At 45.3% G+C, this 22,600-nt stretch overlaps 1 protein-coding gene across 1 annotated transcript in view; it reads right to left on the bottom strand.

The window, feature by feature from the left end:
- sptbn4b (spectrin, beta, non-erythrocytic 4b) overlaps positions 1-22,600 on the bottom strand; it is a gene marked incomplete at both ends in the record, with an annotated part of 110,448 nt that overhangs the window by 2,198 nt on the left and 85,650 nt on the right. Inside the window, 11 exons of the mRNA XM_083636347.1 lie at positions 621-791; positions 5,956-6,221; positions 6,566-6,632; positions 8,915-9,282; positions 13,818-14,483; positions 14,920-15,116; positions 16,490-16,574; positions 17,443-17,581; positions 18,833-19,077; positions 20,615-20,749; positions 21,880-22,125. Coding sequence (XP_083492473.1) covers positions 621-791; positions 5,956-6,221; positions 6,566-6,632; positions 8,915-9,282; positions 13,818-14,483; positions 14,920-15,116; positions 16,490-16,574; positions 17,443-17,581; positions 18,833-19,077; positions 20,615-20,749; positions 21,880-22,125 — 2,585 coding nt within the window. The remainder of the gene's footprint in view (positions 1-620; positions 792-5,955; positions 6,222-6,565; positions 6,633-8,914; positions 9,283-13,817; positions 14,484-14,919; positions 15,117-16,489; positions 16,575-17,442; positions 17,582-18,832; positions 19,078-20,614; positions 20,750-21,879; positions 22,126-22,600) is intronic.

Genomic DNA, 22,600 nt, shown 5'->3' with positions numbered 1-22,600 from the left:
CCTTGAGTTTTGCATTGCTCAACACTTGGCTATAGGCTATAGAGACTAAAACCATTGTTGGCCTAATTTTTCAGAAACAAAGGTTGGAGCTTGAGCAGAACACACTACCATGTGTTTAATGTTAGGGGCTTGCTTAAACAGCAGGAAGATGTTTAATGAAACTGAGAATATGTTGATGTTTATTATTATTGTTATTATGACGTGTAGTTCTTAAGCCTGTGGAGAATAACGCAGTATGCACGATCTGATCACTCTTCCTTAAATAAAGTTTGCTGTGAAGCGTTTGCACAGAGGCATGTTTTTGGTTTTACTTCTTCATATTATACTTGCAGTTATCTAGGCAATGTTGATGTTTCTATTAGTGAACAAATAGGTAACATGTATCATCGCGTTAGCATTATATTCACTAAATCTGGCTTCAAACGGCCCAAATTTTTCACGCCGGCGACCCGTATTGGCCTGGCCTGCTTGGTATAAATGCCCGGCCTGAATTATGATCCCAATCCGCCCCTGTTGACCAGTACTGTGAGGTTGAGTCTGAAAAAACGCTTGCACATCTACAAACCAACAACAACAAAGTTTGAACAAGTGTATGAACATGAAACAGCCGAGCCCCTCACTTGAGCGTGAAGACATTCTTCTTCTTCTTGTAGCCATTGGTGACATCGCAGTTGCAGTGGGAGAGGTTGAGCATGGGCTCGTTGTTGTAGGGCGTCGCAGTGTTCTTGGCATCCTTGTAGAAACCCAGCTCCCCTTTGTTCAGCACGCAGTACAGGTTGACCCAGGACCTGCTGTGGTGCGGGAAGAGCGGGGTTGGAGGAGAGAGGAAGGGTCGGGGGAGACGGGAGGAGTCAGGAAGAGCCGCAGAGTTGTTGGGCCTTTCTCAAACCAGCCCCTATACCCTCGCCATATTAACCCATTGATACCTGATGCAGCATTTGCGTGTGTATCCCTTTAAAGGGATACACCCACAAATGCTGCATCAGGTATCAATGGGTTAAGTGCCATCCCAAACCAATTACCCCCAACAGTGAGTCTACACCGATACTGACTTACCGACCACGTGCAACGCTGTGTTGTGTTCGGCATGGAAGTTCCGTACTGTACGACTACAATGTAAACTGCTCAAACTGAAATAGAAATGTAATATTGTCTTACAGACGTTAATAACTTAAAGGTTACATTGTATTTAGGATCAGTCAGATATACCCTTCTCTAGTCTAGAAAATGGTAGACATGTTAATTTGATTGTAAAGTGCTGTATATTTACAGGGACTGTTACGAAAACCAAGCAGCATATACACAGAGTGAAAAATTGAGTCCTTACTCTATTGTACAGTAAGTTTACTGTTTATATTTACAGTAACAATTGTGAAGTACAGTAACTTTCTGTAAAATAAAGTACAGTAACTTGCTTCTGAGTTGCAGCCATTTATTGTAAATATTGTAACGTTCCTGGTAACTCATGAGGCAGAGGCTTCTTGTTGGTACAAGGTTCTTTATTCTCCGTTAGTCATATTACAACTCTCAGCGGTTGTCACGCTCATAACTAGCAACCTTCCCTACTAGCAGTGTGTGGAGACTGACGCGCATGCTCAGTCTTCCCCGGAAGTATCCCCACAGCATAGTGTTCCCCAATACAACACTCCCACACATCAGTTCCTATCTGTAGTTGAGACACTACCAATGCTCACCCCTGTATGTGTAATGCTGATACGCTACAATATCATGGCAAGTTTCTTAGTTTACTTGTTTTATTCTTTTTTCTTTTAAATTTCTAATAAAGATTTTGTACATTATGATAGCTCCTCCTTCATGTTTCATTTATCTCCACACATCTTCTCATGTGTTTCTTATATTTTATACCAAAGACAGTATTGAGATCTGACTCGAGCGAGGCTTATTCTCTTAAGGCTCAATTATGCTCAATGATAACTACGGATACGGATGGACCCTTCTGTCCGTACTCAGCAGCTCCACACATACAGTATACACACTCACACTTTTGACTCTCTAGTCTCTACTGTCCTCTAGTCTAGTGGATGTATTGCTTAACATGATCTCAACGTAAAGGACGCATCACGACGCACGGTTACATTGTGTGAAACAGATGTATTTATTTCCGTATGAAAAGGGAGCCTTTGTTTGTCTATTTATTGCTCCATAAGGTCGTTAAGGAGACAACTCTAAGAAGCCTGAGCACAGCAAAATAAATTCTTCTTTCTACTATTATTCTCAAAAATGGTCTTAAGATTGATTTATTCTTTTGCTCCTTATTAGGAGAAACAGGTCAAAATTGATTAATCTCTAAATAAGATGTTGCCGCTTCCGAAAGATGCTGATATGAAACCATGTTTACGTTAGGACTGTTTTTCTGTTTCTGCCGGAGAGAGGGAAGTTCCTCCCAAAGCTTGCCACTGTATTTAGACCCTACACCTTTCAGTTGTGAATGTGACTGCAAACAAACAGAGCTCACTCGGTGACAGAGTGGGCAGGGTCCGGCTTGAGAAAGGCCCGTTCTCTCTTAAGCTAACGCCTCACTCACCTGACCAGTGCAGGCGGGTGGGTAGGTGGGATGGACCGGCGCACAGGGCCAAGAAGGGAGGAGGACACACACTGCCGAACAAACACAGACGAAGGGACGGGCAGGCGGGCGGACGGAGGTGGGGGATGGAGGGGAGGGGTACTGTACAGTGTGTGTGTGTTGGTGGGGAGGGGCTTATATATGACTTACCTTGGAGGAGACGACAGGAGGAGCAGCCAGCAGCGAGGAGGGAGAGAGGAGAGAGGAGGGAGAGGAGTTTGGTTAAATAGCATTTTGGCAGCTTTCTCATAACACGGCTAAAAGACTGCTCATGCTTCTCCCTCAGTAGTGAGCGTGTTTACATGCACAAAGCAGTCCGGTTAATAGATCCTATCCCGATTAAGGTATTATTCAGAGCAAGCTGTCTGTGTGCATCCCAATATTCCAATCACAAATATCCCTGTGTGCACATGAGCAACGATATTCTGAAGGTTACAATACGCCTATTTCACATCCCACCCAAATCAGCCATTTTATGTCTAAAGGCAGGGACTAAAACAGGTGCAAGCAAGACATTGATTAGAGCCCCGGGACTGGACCCATTTAGATGTTCGAGTCCCATGGCTCTAATCAATGTCTTGCTTGCACCTGTTTTAGTTCCTGCCTTTAGACACAAAATGGCTGATTTGGGTGGGATGTGAAATAGGATAATAGAAACAGAACTTACAAAGACTGTAAAAGAAAAAAGCCACCGGTACACAGGAAAAGATGTTTAAATGCCTAATAATGACATGTTCTCGTATTTAGATTTAAGACAAGATCAAATTAAACTTGAATTATCTTGAGGCAAAATTGGGTCTTTGCAGCAGCCATGAATATGATGTAGTTAAAATACAACAAAAAAACATATTGAAAATTAAATATACACGCCATCTTATGCTAATGAGACTACTGACAGATTGACACACATTTCGGCAGTTTACACCCCAGTTGGCAGCCAGTTTCTCATGATCAGGAGAGGAGCTCATCCAGTTACTGTAAATGGGATATGCACCAAATCTTAAAAGGAACAATTAGGTATCCCGAATAATACCAGAATATTAATGTGCACGTAAACAAACTCAGTGCCTTGTCGTGTAGCTATGTCACAGAGACAGGGTGAATCTCGATCCTCTCTCCAAGACTAATTCTACCCTCTCCCCTCACCTCTGATTGGAGGAGAAGGTCTGAGGTAGGTCCCGCCCCTCAGGTCCTCTCCTCCAATAAAATGAGACTAGGAGGTAAGAGGACAGCACATAAGAAATCAAGGGAGGATTTCTTTGAAGATTCACACTTGTCCAGATTTAAGCCATTCAGTTCAATGCTTTACCTTGGCATGTACATAAACAGGGCATGTACATACATACGAGAGTGGGACTCATCCACAGGCGGAAAGGGATGAGTCGTTAGCTGTGTGTGGTCAGCCCAGCCACTAGGGGGCAGTGCAGGGAGAGACTAAGCCGTTCAGATGATGTGATTTCTGTACGGGTGTCTCACAGGAGGAAGCAGGGGACGTAGGTGGCGGTATGCACCTAAAAGTTGGTACTGTGCTGCAATCCGCCAAAAAACACAAAGAAGAAGAAGAAGAGGAAGTAGTGGTATGGATGGTCATCTGTGGCAGCTAGGGATGCTTTTAGGCCAGGTAGTGTCTGTCTGTGTGTGTGTGTGAGAGAGAGAGAGAGAGAGTGTGTGTGTGTGTGTGTGTGTGTGTGCATGTGTGAAAGAGAGAGAGACAAAGAGAGAGACAGAAGAGAGTGACAGAAAGGGTGAATGGCTGTATGCGTGTGTGAGAAAGATTGCATGTCAGAGAGAAGTGTGTGTGTGCGTGTGTGTATGAGTGACGTGTGTGTGTGTTTGGGCCAAGCGGTCACTAGGCAGGTTCGCCACCAACAGCTTCGTCAACCCTGGTCCTTCACCCTCACTGCATCCATTAACCAGCCAGCCAGCCAGCCAACCACTTCTGCTGCGCCATACGCTGTGGACTAGTGTTGGATTGATTAAGAGGCATCATAGGCATCATGCATGTTGCTGTTGCAAGCAGTGAGATGTCTGCTGGTCGTTTGGTGGTTTAATTAATGTAACTGTCGGCTTCACATTCTGATCTTCATGATCAGAGACGTCTATCTGAAGCTACAGCCAGATACAGATGTATGAAGATAACATAAGAGTATCTCCTGGTGCCGTAATTAAAGGGATTCCTTGACATTTAGACTTCTGGGTGGGTGTATATTCATTGTGTCTGCCTTCATTAAGTAATTGTCACAGTGTGAAGAAAACTACAAGCTTGCAAGCTAGCAGTGTCTGACAGGACAAAATGACATACGCTTATTGGTCAATACTAAAGATTCAACAATTACCTTGCCAGATGCTGAGAGCCTACTGTTTTTTAAACAAATCCACACCCGCTTGCATTTTCAACTTCTCAAAGATGGACGAAAGTCCTGTAAGTGAGCAATCGGCATTCTATTGTAAATGGTAAATCTGTATTATTTTGCTTAATGTTCATTAAGGAACCTGGTCAAGAGATTGAGATAGACTAGAGATAGTTTTTTCCCCTTTGCTCACAATGTGATGTCTGGTGTAAATTCTTGTTGTTGTTGTTGTTTTTCTTTTCCCCAAAATGTCAAAGGATCCCTTTAAGTCAAGTATGCAGCACATAATGTAAACCCATGAGCCTATGTAGAATTGCCTCTAGAGAAACATATGGCAGAGCTGAACATCTAAAGCTAGTAATTGGTTACATTATGTTGTTCCAGGAGACAAGGCAACCAATAAGACACTAGTAGAACTGTCATGTGACCAAATGTCATCTGTGTCAGTCATGCATCTGTCTAACATCTCAACATGTCAGAGGTAGTGTCAGCTGAGTGTGTTAGCTCGTTAGCTTAGCATGCTAAAGTCATGCCCCTGTCATTTGGGTGGAGTCAATAAAGGAGTAGTCTCGCTTGCCAGACTCTCTCCGTTCAATAAAGGAGGGGACAGTGATGTCACTGGAAACAGACAGTGAAGTGTGTACCCAATATCAGTCAAATAGTATTTGCAGATACCTTTAATTGATTTGTTTTACACAGCTTCAGTCACAGATGGATGGGGTTTGCCACACAGCACAATAAACTGAGTACCATAAAGTATTTGAAAGTATACTTTTCTGTGATTGCTAACTTACTTACCACTGTATGAATTGCTCTGATGTGGTAAACCACACCCATCTGGTCCTCCAAGAAGACTAAAATTAACACAATTATTTGGCAAACACTATTTGACCAAGGTATTTTCTACGCACTCAAGTACTGAATCCAAACCGAGCTGATACTCATGACGTCAATGTCCGCCCTCCTTCTCAACTACCTCTACCATCCACCCATCCAGCTGCAATGACCCTGGACGCCCACCTATTGGCGCTCTTTTTCAGGGTCTCGATGTCCAGCTTGCGGAACAGGAAGCCCTCATGGTGTGCAGTGTGCGAAGGGGGCTGGGGCACCGCCGGGCAGCTCTGGGCCGGAGCGGACCTGGACCGCCTCGTGGTCGACGTTGTCTCTCCTGCTTCTTTGGGTCGTGGTCGGCGCCGCGGTTTGGGTCGGTCCCGGGCTCGAGGCCGCTCGGGACGGGAAGACTTCTCTGATACCCCATTAGGCACGGGGGGCACTTCTCCGCGGGCCTGGGGGGGCGGGGGTTGATGGAGTAAATAAGTATGTTTTTTATCTTGTAAAGAGTCAGTACGTATGTTTTTCAGTGTGTAAAGAGTCAGTAGGTATGTTTTCATGGTGTAAACAGTAGAACGAATTATGAAAGTGTGGAATACCAGATAAGTACTGTTCACAACGTCAGAATAATTCAGAATTAAATACCTTTTCAGTGATCATGAAAAGGCATGGCATGCATTGTACTTCCTTAATATATAGAAGACCCCACCCATATGACATCTATGTAAGCTACAACAAACCACAAAGTATTTTCTAACACTCGGTCTGAACGAAAGCTTTAGCAAATGAGTTTCCAGACCTGCGCTGCCTCTCTTTCTTGCAGCTGTTCTACAATGTCTGCCAGGGTAGATCTCTTCTGTTCTCCCCTGTAGATAAAACACAACACCAGAATTCAGATTAAGGGTTCTGTGGACAAAAATACCTTTTGAGTGCTCAAAAAACACACACCATCATCCAGTACATCAACACATAATTGACAACACACATTACAGCCATAGCAATTCAATCTTTACAATCACATTGTAGCTCTAACACCAAACAATTACCGTAAATTCCGGACTATAAGCCGCACCTTTTTTCCCGTTTTTTGGCCTTTTTTGGCCCCTGCGGCTTATATAACGGTGCGGCTTATCTATGGATTTTTTCCCAAAAAAAAAAAAAAATCTCTCTTTTTTAGCACTCTTTCTAACTATAAATCCTATATACGGTAACTATAATAAGTTTTAATTTCCTCTCTTGCCCTCTTTTCACCACACTGTATGACACTGTATGACACTGTGTGCACTGTAAAAAACAACACAGGTGGTGTTGTGTTATGTTGTTTTGTTGAAATGTTAATAAATGGGAGCTTCCTCAAACAGCCATCTCTTTCCCGACAATCCCCTCTGTGCATGAACCCTTACATATGGTAATTAAACATAAAAAAAAAAAAAAAAAAAAAAAAAAAACATTAAAACACCCGCGGCTTATAGTCCGGTGCGGCTTATATAAGAAAAAAATAGTCAACTTTGCAGGTGCGGCTTATACACCGGTGCGGCTTATAGTCCGGAATTTACGGTACTCAAGACATCAAATATTAATGCTATTTTCTAAGCTAGAGAAGCCTGGGATTTTACAGAAATTAAGTTTCGTAGTGAAGAACTCAGTCAGAATTCTAAACCAAGTTAGGAGTGCCTTGAGTCTACCAGATGTTTCTATCTTCACACCAATTTGTTTTAATCATTCGTTTTTAGCTCCATGGTCAGACAGAAACTACCGTGTCTGGAGTGAGAAGAGTCTAGTCTCCATCAGAGACATATACATGGATGGTCATTTTGCATCCTTTGATCTTTTGAGGGGGAAATTTGACTTGCCCAACTCGCACTGGTTCAGATATCTACAAGTCAGAAACTATGCTCGATCCAAGATTTGTGATTTTGAAGTTATCCCAAATGAACATGCTTTTTTTTGATGTTTTGTCAATCCCCCCTCACTCATCTCTAGATGTGTGTGTCTGTTTGATGACTGTGTGTCAGCCCCCACTGAGACGATTAAGGAGGCGTGGCAGGAGGAACTTGGTGTTGACTTGTCTGAGGTTATATGGGACAGGAGTTTGTCTGTGGTTCAACTCTGCTCAATTAACAGCAGACACCAGCTGATCCAATTTAAGGTCACTCATCGTCTTCATTATTCCAAGTCCAGGTTGCACAAGATCTACCCTTCTCTCTCACCACTATGTGATAGGTGTCAGGTGTCAGAGGGTACACTATCTCATGCTTTTTGGTTTTGCCCTTCACTGTCTGGATTTTGGGCCAAAATATTTTATTGGTACTCTAAGGCCTATAGAATAACCCTTCGACCGGTGGCGGAACTCGCCATCTTCGGCTGCTCGGAGTCCTCTCTGCTCCTCAGAGCAGCTGTGCAGCAGTCTCTGACACAGGGGATGACTGTCGCCAAGAGACTCATTCTGAAGGAGTGGAAGTCTTCCTCTCCACCTTCTTTTAAGCTCTGGCTGACGGAGATGTTTTCGGGTTATACGTACAGTATGGAGAGACTCCGGTTCCTGAGGACCAATTCTCTTGTGAAATTCTCTGCTATTTGGGACCCATTTCTGGCCCACTTAGACGAAATTGAAGGCAACAAGCAACTTTCCCAGCTGACTTTTCATGGACCCCTTGCATGGGATCCCACGCACATCTCTTACAAGCACAATAAGCACTTGATGTGGCTGATAGCACAACGCTGTAAAATTGAAATGTTGATATATTTTTTTTTTGTTTTTGTCTTGTTTTGTTCTGTTTTGTCTGAGCCTGTTTTTGTTCTGAAAATTGTAAAATAAAATATAAAAAAAAAGACATCAAATATTAGTTCAGACCAGGATATAATACCAACCCTAAATGTAATTCCAAATGTCAAAATAAAACGTTCAAACGACACCATCAATTAAAACTACACATTACACATGATGTGATGCACTTTACATATCATTAAAAATGATCATACTCTTTATTCAGATCCCTATTACCTTATGCTGCAGCACTCGCTAATCTTCTGGGGGTCCACACATAAAAATCAAACATCAGACACACACAGTACGACACAGACGGCAAAATACAGACAGCACAACCGAAGTGAGGTCACTGGGTCAGAGTGCCACGGCTAGTCTCACCCTCCTGCTGAGCGTCTGTCTGACTGCTCTTTGCCCGTGTCGTGCTCGCTGGACTCCTGTCTCTCCAGCCGGTGTCGGTCCCTCTCTCTCCGCCGGCCCTCGTGGCCCCCTTGCCCCCCTTGCCCCTCCTGCTCGCTGGAGGTTTGCCTCTCCAGCGTGCGTTTCTCCCGCCTCTCCGCCTGTTCCCTCCACACCTCCTGGGGAAGCTCGTCCCTGCGCGCCTGGATCAGCTGCTCGCTGGACAGCTGCCGCTCCAACCTGGGTTCCCTGTGGTGGCTCTGGGCCTGGGGCTCGGCGTGGGCCAGAGGGTCGGTCCTGCTCGTGCTCCGAGACGGTCTGCTGGGCTCGCTGTGCAGCCTCTCCCTGCCCTGGTGATGTAAAATAAAGTAAAAGTTCTTGTGTCAGAGGTTCGGCTTACTTGAATATATTTAATATGATTAAGGTTTCATCAAAGGAAGAGGTGTAACAAGCAACAAGGGCGCATGGACACAGTTCTTTGAAGAAGAAGAGATTGATAGTCTTGTATGTGGTGTAAAGATGCACAGAGAGCTGACATCATAATAGATAAGTTAGCGCTGATACAGAGGCGTGGTACAGTAGAGTAAGCTGTGGTACAGAGATTACATGTGTGATAGAGACACTGCATGAAATAGGCCATGCCCATCGTTGAGGAAAGCTCTCCATTCACCTCCATACACCAGCATCATTTTCCTTTAATTAAACATGGCTAAAAGTTGTTGTGTGGTGGGCTGTGCAGCCAACAAAAATCATGAATTAAAGTTTTTTGCACTCCCGAGAAGAAAAATGTGGATCTAGGCTGCAAGGACAGAGGACTGACTGAGCCAGTTCCTCTATGAAACAGACAAGTTGCAGGCTATTTTGCTCTGTATTGACTGTCAGTAGGCTACAGGGTGCAAAAGTAATGCAAAATCTCACAGATTAGTTATCTAACAAACATGACAGTTTGAATGACTGTCAAACATGACATGACTGTCAAACATGACAGTAGCATCAATCCATTTTAACAGCAATGTCAGTCACGTCACTAGTCTGAAAAGCATTATTGCATTTTAGATTTTTAAATATGAAGTCAAATTAATATCAATATATTATCTTACCTGGACTGGTGATTAAATTAAGTAACGTTACTGGAAAATGTCTAAGTATTTCATAATGAAATTGGAAATTGATGGAGGCCATTAAGTTCGTTTTTTCAATTGACCTTCTCCTCTGTCGGAGGCAGTGTGCTGAAATAATCTTTTGACAGATTTGTCTGCTTTGAACTAGCGATCCAGTTTTCCCCAACGGTGGGCGTGGCTTTCAAACTGTGACGCGCTCCGCAGTGTCTCTATGAGACAATTACATTGCTAACATGGCAGGACATCCGGACAGTTCATGATAGATTAGGATTCCTGTGGTTAGACAGCAGTTTCTGTCGTCCTGGTAGCATAGACAGGAAACCTATTAGCTGCCGTGCAAACTATTAGCGGTCGTGCAAACTTAGTCCTGAACTGCTGAGCGGGCTGTCACAAGCCAGCAGTATCAGTATTAGTATCAGTAGCCTTGGTAGCTTAGACAGAAAACGTAATACTTGACGTTTAAACTCAGTCCTGAACTGCTGAGCGGGCTGTCACAAGCCAGCAGTGTCAGTATCAGTATTAGTCGTCCTGGTAGCATAGGCAGGAATTGTCATGCAAACTAATAGCTGTCGTGCAAACTTAGTCCTGAACTGCTGAGCGGGCTATCACAAGCCAGCAGTTTCAGTCGTCCTGGTAGCATAGACAGAAAAACTATTAGCTGTCGTGCAAACTTAGTCCTGAACTGCTGAGCGGGCTGTTACAAGCCAGCAGTGTCAATAGCGATAGCAGTACCAGTCGTCCTGGTAGCATAGACGGAAGATAATTAGCTGTTACTTAAACCTAGTTCCACCTGTGTCTGTGCAGGTTCCTCCGTACAGGCCCGCTTTTCTCTTTCTCCTCCTCAGACGACTTTCTTTGGCCTGAGTCTCGTCAACGCTGTTGACCCTGCTCGCCCGGTGATCCTTGTCGCGGCTGCTGGCCCTGCAGGCGACCTTCACCGGCGTGTCTTTCATCGCCGCTGCTGGCCCTGCTCACCCGGTCGTTCGGCATCGCCCCGGCCATTCCGTCGCCACTCAGCAGGCTGCTCGTCGTTGCCCTGGCCCGTTATCCTCTACTCATCCAGTTGCTCGTCGTCGTCCGGGCCTTCGTCACCACTACTGACCCCTATCCTCTCTCTCCCACTCCTTTTTTAATTTCTAACCCTTCTCGGACGATGCCACCAATGCATCCTCATGAAACCCTCACATCACTTACAGACTATTGTTTTTCCTTTTCCACCTGGCTAACTATATCATTTCTCTGAACTTATAAACATTTAAAGGCTCAACTTTTTGAACACCATTTTTCTTCTTTTTACTTCTTCTTTTCAACTTTCTTTGGCAATTCTATCTCTGTATTTTAACCCTGTAAAATGTTTAGCCCGGCATCTATTGCATCTCAGTCTGCCCCGGAGTGGGGGCCCTGGTTGCATCAGCCCTCACAAGGTCTCTCTTCTCTCCTTTATTCTCCTAAAACAGCCAAGGGTTTTTAGGTCTGAGGCAACCCTGGGGGTCCAGTCCCTGGGGCAGGTTTTCTTGCGTGTTTATAGGGTCGAAGGGGCGCTTCGCCGGTTGTCGGCCGGTTTTGTGTCGTTGATCGGTGGTGTATCGGAGGACTGTTGACGGTTTTGCCGTCGTTCATTTGGTTTGACGGTTATTGGGGGTTGATTTGGGTTGAGTTGTGGGCCGGTGATGTCATTTGTGCATGATTGGCATCGCTGGTCCGTGGCTTGGCTCGGGTCGGCTCTCGGTGGCTGTTGGACTGGATGGGTGGCTGTGGGAGTCTTTGCAGTTTTCTGGTGTGCTGCTGGTTTTGTGGTGATGCGGGGCTGGTTGGGAATCGGCGGAGTGTTCCTTTAATGGCTGAGGGATGCCGGTAGGTTAGAATAGTCTAGGTTAGGCTGTAGATTAGCTAGATATTTTAAAGGTTATATAGTTCAGGCTAAGATTATATTATATTAGAGTAGGTTAGGGCAGGGCACACTAGGCTGTAGATAAGCTAGATTCCTTGTTTGCTAGTTAGTTCCATTTGGGCTTAGAGTAGTCAGAATGTCTGCACTTGCTGCTCGTTTGGTTTCGCCGCTCTGCTGCCGGTTCCGGTCTGCTGCTGCTGCCCCGGTGGCGGTGTGGCACTGGTGCCTCAGCGGTGGTGTGGCGCTGGTGCTGTGGCAGAGTGGCCGGGCGAAATGAGAAACAGCTGTATGCCCTAGGGCTGGGCGATAATTCAGTACTATCGTTTGTTGTCTTTCAGTGGTATCATATAGTGATGATATGACAATTGCCAGTTAACTACTGTATAATATATGATAATATAACTAAAATATTACTAAATATGACTTTGCTTGCATAAACCATATTGTGATATACAGTACATTGGTATGTATCGAAATTGACCCCTGTGATTATTGTGATATTGATTTCAACCGTATTGCCCAGCCCCAGTATACAGTACCATTTGTTCTGCTCACTCTCTACTCCCCCCCCCCCTGCTTTCTCCCTTCTCTCACTCCCCTCTCTCCCTTCTCCCCCCATTCTCTCCCACTCCCCTCTCTCCCCTCTCTCCCCTCCCTCTCTCTAATATAAGATTGTTGAATCCTGTTTATTGATAGTGCTTAGCTAGATTAGCTAGACATATTATCTGTAAAGCCCTCTGAGACATGCTTGTGAATTAGGGCTATACAAATAAACTTGACTTGACATGTGAGATCAAATGGTGTACAGAGTTGAAAAGTGTGTGAATGTTAAGGAGAGATGTGCTGATGAATGTATATATTATGTGTATGTATTTAAATGAATGATTAACTCATTGAGTGCCATGGACGAGTATGTTCGTCATTTCGTTTAGTAACGTAGAGTGCCAAGGACGAGTATGTTCGTCAATTGCGTTTTTTGACGGTGGGACGTGGATCAAAGCATCAGGCATCTCCTGTACAAATATGGGAGCTATTGAAGGTGTATAACCTATTTTACGGACTCATTAGGTGGCGACAGTGCTCTCCAGATTACAGAAAGGTCCGGAAAACTGCAGCAAAAAGCCGTGATCAAAGAGAAGCCGATGCATGCTGCAGCCAGAGCCATATAGATTGCTCTGTCTGCAGCTGACGTCGGGCTGCGAACATCAGTCAATCCGCGCACACAACTGAGCTCCTCTGCCTCTGTCTGTCTGTCTGCATATAGTTTCTCCACACGATTACCCGCCAGAAAGGCAGCACCCGACGCCGAAGGGCCAAACCTATCCCTGCAGTCCCAAACCTATCCCTGCAGTCCCGTTTGGCATTTCCTTGTCGCGCTGGGAGCCGCCCGGCGCAAAAACGGAGGCTCCGAAAATAGACTGGGTGCGTGTGGGGAGGAGTTTGCAGCTGAGGCGGGGAGAGGGGGGTGGGGCACGCAGGCTCCACAGAACTACACCACGTCACTACATCAGAAAATATTAGCTAGCGTCAGTGAATGTGCTTGAAATGCTGCATTTCACAAAAGGCTGAATATCTCAGCTTATAATTTGAAACCTGTCTTTTTGCTCAAAACAGCCTATCTTCTCCGGCTCATAACTAAAGAACGGAAAATGGGATCAATAAACTTTTTTTTGCAGATGATAGAAGAGAGTCTCCTCGTTCTTTGTGCGTGTTCGGTGTTTACATAGTAATATCACACAATATTCTGTGGGCCTCGAGAAATCACTGAAAACGCTCTGAAACTCTGGCACTGGGAGCTTCCGTTCTCCAAAAGTGGCTGGCACTCAATGAGTTAAGGGTCTGATGGTTACATTTTTCACATCACCTGGAAAGGCGGCTCCTGCAGCACCACCTCGGCCATGACGGCCACCTCCCCTCTCGCCGTGCCTATCTCCCCCATCATCATCTCCCTCTCTCTCTCCCTCTCCCTGGCTTTCTCCAGCCGGCTGGCCACCAGCAGCGGCGTCACCACGTCGCCCACGTGTTTGATCTTGGGTCCCCGGAGATACGGGGACGACTTCACCTCCACCTCCCTCGCCGCCTGAGGCACGTGACTCATCACCTTCACCACCTGCTCTCTCGCCGCATTGGCGCTTTCTCGCGCCTGATTGGCCGAGACCAGCATAGCCGCTGTGGCGACCGAGGCGATGGAGGAAGGGGCGGGCTGGCCCAGCCCCGCAGCCACGCCCACCACCCCACCGTGCCGCGCCTCCAGGGCGTGGCGGTAGCTGGAGCCGTTCATCACTGGGGTGTAGTTGGCGACCATGGAGCCCAGCCGGCGAGCCACGGAGGAGGGGGAGGGCGAGGGGGTGGCCGGCGAAGGCGACGGGGGGGAGCTGGCTTCATTCTGCTCGTAGATGGTCTGTCTCATGACGGGGGAGATGGGGAGACGGGTGAGGGCGGAGGCACTGGGGGAGGCGTCTTGGGGGTCCAGGAAAACTTTACGGCCCAGCAGGGGGGTCGGGGGCAGTTTACTTTGCTCTGCTTTCAACTTTTCCACCTGGAGACAGAGAACCGAATCCGGTTCAAAATCATATACAGTCACAGATGCAGTTACAGTGCCAAATGGGAAAGCTCTGTAAGAAATGTTTGGACCTCTATTATGGTGTCAGATGTGTTTACAAGGAAATTTGTGATGCAACTGCAAAGAGTCAAAGTGATGATGAGGGACATGTTACCGTGGTGATAATTAGGGACATGATGCCATGGTGATGATGAGGGACGTTACCGTGGCGATTATGAGGGACATGTTACCGTGGCGATGATGAGGTACATGTTACCGTGATGATGATGAGGGACATGTTACCGTGGTGATAATGAGGTACATGTTACCGTGATGATGATGAGGGACATGTTACCGTGTAGATGATGAGGGACATGTTAATGTGGTGGTGATGAAGGACATGTTACCATGGTGATGATGAGGGACATGTTACCGTGGTGAGTCGTCGGAGCGAGCTGAAGCGCTCCTCCCAGGTGGCGGCGGCCTTGCGGAATGCCTCATGTCTACGAATCAGCTGCTCCACCTCATCCACGCTCGCGCCCAGCTCCTTACTGTTGATGAATGGCTCCTGAGCCGTCAGCCACGCCTCCGCTACCACCGCCTCCTGGGCAAACTGATGCACCTCCAACACTGAGGAGAGGAGAGAGAGAGGGAGGAGAGGGGGAGAAAGAGGAGAAACAGCAGATATGGGAGGAGGATATAGCATATGTTATAACTACACAAACACAAAACGGTGCCCGATTCTATTCTATTCTATTCTCCCGCAAAATGATCAGGATGTAGGCTAAAGAAATCTACGCCTCGGTGAGTGACAGCAGGGATGGGGAGGATTTTCCTGCTAACGCCGGCTGGCCTGACAGATTCCTCCACCGCAACAACTTTTCTGTCAGAAGACATACAACTGTTGCCCAGAAAGATGATTTTGTCACATTTTAAATGCGGATTTGAGACAAAGAAGATACAGGCGAGGGACATCATAGTCATGGATGAAACTGCGGTGTGGTTTGACATGGTCGGCTCAACTACAGTGAATGCGAGAGGTGCGTACGGTGCGGCTGAGTGATGCCATCTTTAAAGTGGAAATTCGTTCACCAGCAACACATTTTCGTTCTGAGCGTTTTCTATTCGTTTCGGATGATTTCTTTACACTAAATGCGACAGGTTTGGTTCAATAATTCATTTGAGGATTGTGAGTATCGATTTTTTTTCCTGCCAATGTTTCCCCCTTCTGATATATGCGTCACAGGCAGCATGTGACAATTAAGCTGCCTTCACATGATAAGCGATCTTCTCTTCGCTCACCGTGAGGTACAGCAGAGAAAGGTCAGTGGTAAATACAGTAGGTCACAGTTTAAACAATTTGAACTTTGAGCCCAGCGCACGGTGGCAAATTCAAGCGGGGCGCAACGCCTAGTGTAACGCTGCTGCATAGAGGAGGCACTGCTCTCCCCATAGGAAAAGAATGGCCCAGTGGGCGCAGAGCTGTTTTACTGCAGATCATGTGTGGGGGGCTTTACTGTACTGAAAAACACACACCAAATAGCAGGTGGCACGGTCAACCCAGATCTCTGTACTGTATTTTTTATCCAAGTACTATTCATACTGGTTTAAATAAATAATTTGATACTATTTCCAATCGTTGCTGAGCAAGAATTTTGTGCAAAAAGAATTAAACGCAGGTCTCAAATTGCCACAGGTCCCATATAGACGTGGGGTCTGTCTACATATTTTGTAAATAAACCCCCGGGCTATTAATTTAAGTTTTACGGTATTCTATTCTATTCTTCTATGCTATTCTAATTCTAGCTGAGCCTAGTTTGGCCAATTATCCTGAATTTGAATTCTCCCCATGAACCTTACACAGTATGTGTATCTCTGTGTCTGTCTATATTCATGACAGCTTTTAGGCCTGTGTGTGTGTGTGTGTGTGTGTGTGTGTGTGTGTGTGTGTGTGTGTGTGTGTGTGTGTGTGTGTGTGTGTGTGTGTGTGTGTGTGTACTCACAGTGTTGTAGCACCTCCCAGTGCTTGTCCCACTTCTCAGACAGCTCATGTTGCTTGGCAACCACCTTGTCCAGCTTCTCCTTGATCTGAGAATCAAAATCAAGGATCAGAATCACATATCTCAGAAGTCAGAATCAAAATTGCAGTGTTGAACTCCCTCAAAATGGAAATAGAAACAGCCATCCATTTCCTAATGATAGTGCTTTCTTTGCAGCTATTTCTTTAACACTTGTGGTGTGACAACCTTTTGAAGAAAATTGTCTAAGTTAAAAGGGAACTTGCTGTTAGTCAGCGGAAACTAAAATATAAATGAACGCAGCTCCCCTTCCACAGCTGTTTGGTGACAGTGACCCTGCAGTCTTAACTGTAAATCTGTTCATGTCAATAGCTAATAATGCAAGAAAGCATATCTGTTCTGCAAATGTGATCATGTGGACGATACACATTGCACACCCTGCATATATTATGCTCTTAAACTGGACTGTAAATCTGTTCACCTGCAAATCTGTTAAACCTACGCTCACTTAGATATCAAATTAAATTATGTTTAAATTACTTTCATGGTTTTGTCTGGTGAAATTCAAAATTCATGTTGTGGAAAATAATATTACACAATAAAGGTCAAGTCAAGAAATCTTGGTGGAATCCTTTTAGAACTGCTGACAACACACGTTTCCATCACAGGGTTTTCCTCAGGGTGTGAAGTATTGATTCTGGGATGAAGAGAGCTGAAGCATTATTGATGAATTTGGTTGCTAATCTATGCACAGAATTCAAACACCTTCAAGGCCTCCATCCATTCATGTTTCTCAAACACACAAACTTTCAGGGATTTTCAAGTTTTTAGTACTTTCTATTTGTTCAAATCTTATCTTCGTCCCATTCATTGCTGCTGCAGTGATCCGGTTTCCCCACGGGGATCTTTAAAGTTTGGTCATGCCCACGGCCCCTCACCTCCTCAGCAGCAGGGTTTCTGGCAGCCAGCAGCGTCTTGCCCATCTCGATGCACTCCACGACGCAACGGGTACGAGCCTCCACCTCGCTCTTCAGACTCTGGTGATAGTTCATCAGCACCTCCACCGATGACACGTCCCTGCAGGCACCGGACAGACCACAGCCACTCAGCTCACCACGCAGGAACACCAAAACCTTCTGATTCGTAAACACCCCTAGTGACTACCATACTATAGCATACAGTACAAGCCACATTTTTCTACCTAACTCAAGTCAAAGCTATTTACCGTATATAAATGGCTTTATCAAAAAGGCCTCTTATAAAGGACTTTGAAGAGAACAAGCTTACCTACTGTAGATCTAACTAATTAAGAATCAATCCAAAAACAAAATGATGCAATACAGTATGCAAACAAGATAAAACATAAAACAAAGACACAAAATAGAAGGTCGAAAAGACAGAACAGGTTCTCTTGGGTCTCTTGTTTGACTTTCTCACTAAGTCTTTCCACAGGGAGTTTTCCACAGCCACCCCTAGCTGTGCTATCTATTTGGAGCTGTGGAAAGCAGATGGCGTGAAGAACGGGCATGAGGCTTGGGGCATCTCTCTCAACACTGCTAGCCAGAAAGCTAGCAGTACCTGGGGAACATTAGGCACACTTTCATTAACCTGGTGACTGAAAGCCGGTGCGGTGGAGGAGGGAGGGAGTGATGCTGACCCTAATGGGAATTAGAATACGTGTTGGTTTGGACTGTGGTAATGATATGTATGGGCTCCTAGGCTGGGCGGAGTTACCCTTTATTAATGCCAGTTGTCCTTGTGCCACTGACTTTGTGCTGCTCTATGTGTCTTGTGTCAGAATATTACGTTTTTTATCTACCCACAAATGTTGATCTCACCTGCACAAATCTTTGTTTTTATCCTTACATTTTCCACTGAATTTGGCAAATAAACTAATCATCCTACTATAATCTCTAATGCTACCATACACCATGCATATGACCAGAAATACAGTCCGACTGTATAGATTTCACTTGTAAGTCAGAAGCCACTTGAAATTTCTAGTAATTGGTTATTAATTGTGAATAACAGTATTCCCAACATTATTTTGAACCTGAGCCTGACCCAAACTCCACCCGCCCAAGCTCATAGGGTCAAATCAGATCCTAGAGTACTGCAGGGATGACATATTTTTGTATGTATTTTTTTAAGCGTAAATGTGATCGCCAAAAATCACCATCGCCAGAAAATGCTTCAAAAGTGATAGAAATGGTGTTCATTTGGGAAGATTATTTTGCTAAACATAAAGATCTCAGTTTCGTAAAATAATAGTGAGATTGACAGGTTTTGTTTTCCTCCATGAATCCACTCTGAAGTGCAGACAGATACCTGGGCTTCTCTCCTGTCCCTATCTGGCAGATGATGGACTCCATCCACATGATCTGATCTCGGACCATGCCAAAGAACCTCAGCTTGTCTGTGGCCGTGGTGATCTGCACGCGGCACTCCTCGCAGGAAGTCAGCAGCTCCTTCCAGCACTGCATCACTTCATGCTCACGGCAGGCGATGGCTTCTGCCTTCTCCCCGGCATACACCGTCCTTAGCTGGGCCGCGCTCTCCTGCAGCTGGCGCACCTGACAGAGAGGGGAGAGCAGGGTCACAGAAACGTTAAGCCCAGCGAGGAAGGGGCAAATATTACATAAAGAAGAGAGGGTTTGTTTTGCAAATGAGGCAAAAAAAAACAGCTGCTCCAACAGACGTCAGCACCACACAGTCAGGGCTTTGTGGCTGGAGTTAACGTACAGTAGAGCAGCTGTGGTTCTGTGTTGGTCTTCAGTATGTTATATACCGTAATGTCTCTGTGGCCCAGGTGCGTGGAAGCAAAATTAAGTGCCAAGTCAGAATCTAGTTTTGCTGAGAACTCACACACGTCATTCAATTCAGTGAGCTTTATCGACATGGTATTTGAAACGTGTTACCAAAGTACTGTTTTAAAATAATAATACTGATTACAAATTTATTACAAAATATTCACCTGCCGTTCTAAAAATATCTATAACATGTCTGTAGAATAGAATAGAATAGAATAGGGGGGAGTCTCACTGAAAGCAATGCTCTTTTTCAGGAGTGCCCTGTTCACATTCATACATGCATTCATACCTGGAAGCTGAGCAGTACAACCACAAACTGATCTGCTGGCCACTGAGCAGCTCCACTGGAGCGGTTTGGGGTTAAGGACCTTGCTCAAGGGCACCTCAGTGGTGGCAATGAGGGAGGGGTGTAAGAGAGGGCAAGTGCTGCTTTTTCACTTTCCCCACCCAGATTTATCCTGCCGGTCCCGGGGATTGAACCGACGACCTTCCAGTCACAAGCTCGCCCCTGTTTGAGTTCAACTCTGGCATGATTGAAACGGAATGGTTAATCAAACTACACATAATTACACAGGCAGAGAATTTAGTCAAAGTAAACCAAACACCAACACAAAGTCCTGATGCAGCAAAGGATTCTGGTTCTCAGTTCTGCTGTGAGGAGCATTTTTCCTGCTCTGTATCCAGTTCCAATCAATACATGAGGAGACAAAAAAAAATGCTAATCACCACTGTCTTATTGAAAATGATCAGCTCCAGATCAGGCAGCGCCCGCCGCCCAGGTATGAATGTATGTAACAGCATTTTATAAAAGGCCTTCTTATCATTTGCTGTGTTCTTCCCATTTGGTACTTTGCCTCTGTTTCTCATTTTAAATGTACTGTAACCTATGTTTTTATTATTGCTTGTATTTCCTATGTATATGTACACACACACACACACACACACACACACACACACACACACACACACACACACACACACACACACACACACACACACACACACACACACACACACACACACACACACACATATATATATTTGAAAAGTGCTATTTAAAAGTTTATTATAAATGTGAAGCAAGGCGTTGCTGAGAGAGGATGCATGCTGAGCAAACTTTCCCTGGGTAAGTGCATGTTAAAAATAGCTAAAACTAGTATTAATCTTGCCCACTAGGAGACAAGTTGACTAATTTTATTGGCAGAAAAAGCAGTGCAGATCATCACTGAGGGAAGTATTTGTGTTTACCCGGCATGTGAATACAGAAGCGTGAGTCATTGTGCATGCTGAGGTACAGTACCTGCGTGACCAGCAGCTGGATGTCATGCTCGAAGCTGTGCATGAGTCTCTGCAGGGTGCTAGTGTTGGCAGTGCCACCCTGGCGAGCTCGCACCTCCGGCAGCCTCCGGTGTTTGTCCTCGATCTGGGCCAAAACCTGAAGAAAAGAACACACAGAGAAGGTTGAAAAAGGGTTGGATGCATTATGTGGCAGAAAGAAAGAATGCAACCTCAGTCTGTGTTGTGTGTAGTGTCTGTGTCAATAAATGCCAATGTAAATTACGCAAAAACAGAACCGCTTAAGATGCAGAGTACATGTTGGAGAAATCAGTCAAAAGATTGTTATTTTTTGTCATATTGTAACTTACAAGTGAGCTCAAAACTGAGTTAAGTTGTACACACACACACACACACACACACACACACACACACACACACACACACACACACACACACACACACACACACACACACACACACACACACACACACACACACACACACACACACACACACACACACACACACACACACACACACACACACACACTGCTGATGCTGATTCAACATGTTGAATTGGCCCAAAACCCTGCCGATAAGACAGAGTAATAGAGTAAAGACAGCGTAATAGAGTAAATAGAAAGACAGTAGTAGTAATAGAGTAGACACACCACAAAGACTAGGGTGACAGACGCTCACCAATGGCCCCGACATTGCTGACGGCCGACTGTCGGCTTGGTGTGCCTAGCCCCTTAGAAAGTGCTGTATATCCTCCACTGCTCTGTATGATGCATACTGTTCTGGCTTTTCTTTCTTTCCAGATAGTAATGGTATTGTATCATATTGTATTGTACAGTATCATGTTGTGTACTCTGTAGTATTGCATCGTATACTATATTGTAGCATATCGTATGCTATCTTATCGTATGTTATGGTGTCATAATGTATCGCATTGAATCGTATCGTGTAGCATTGCATTATCTTGTATTGTATAGCATCACATCATATTTTAATATACTGTATCATATCATTACCATTTTGTGTTGTATCATATTGCATTGCATTGTATCATATTGGATTATTGTATCACACAATATTGTATAGTATCATATATTATTATATTCATATAGTTAGAATTGCATTGCATTGTACAGTATTGTATTATAGCATTGCATTGAATTGTATCGTACCGTACAGTATTATATAATATCATTACAAAACCACACCAGTCTGGCTCCAGTTCAGCTATATACACTATATTATGTATCTGTGTTCAATCCAGCGCACCTCTCTGCAGTCGGAGAAGAACTTGTGCAGCTGGTGTGAGGCGGCCAGCATCTGAGCGCGGGTCTCCATGAGCTCCATCAGGTCGGCCCAGGCCTCGTTCACCCCATCCTTCCACTCTGCGATGGTGGCAGCCTCCGCGTGGCCGTAGTCAATCAGCTCATCCACCATCTGGTTCACAGCCGTCACCCGCTCCCCCCCCACACTGCCCGTCTCCGATGCAAAGTCTGTGAACTTCTCCTGCAGCACCTGGAGGCACCGGGGTGGGGGTGGGGTGGGTGGGGTTGGGGGGGGTCCCGTTTGGAGAAGAAAGAAAATCTGATGCCAATTTCTTATTTTAGATCACTGGTAAAAGAACACAAAATCTAACTGAAATAAACAGAGATTCTTAGAGGGATTCCTTGTTGCATTTAGTTAGTGACCAAAGTGACCATTTGGTTTCAATAAAGAAAGCTAACTAACACGCCATTTTTACACTAGCACCATGCTTCCTCCGGCACATCCGCAGTTGCCATGCAGCCGCTTCTTTTCACCTGACAGCAGGGAGCTTCACCGGCAGGACGTAGCAGGTGGGAGAATGACGCTATTCCCACCAGTTCCCTTCCGCCCCGAACAGGCCAACGAGAGGAGGCGCTAGTGAAGCGACCAGGACAAGAACCCTAATCTGGCTTCCCACCCGCAGACACAGCCAATCGTGCCTGTATGGACGCCTGACCAAGCCGGA

Source organism: Poromitra crassiceps (genome assembly GCF_964638095.1).
Source record: "Poromitra crassiceps genome assembly, chromosome: 5".
Classification (NCBI taxonomy): Eukaryota; Metazoa; Chordata; class Actinopteri; order Beryciformes; family Melamphaidae; genus Poromitra; species Poromitra crassiceps.
Note: the sequence above shows the minus strand (reverse complement) of the source record. Positions and strands in the feature narration are given on the sequence as shown.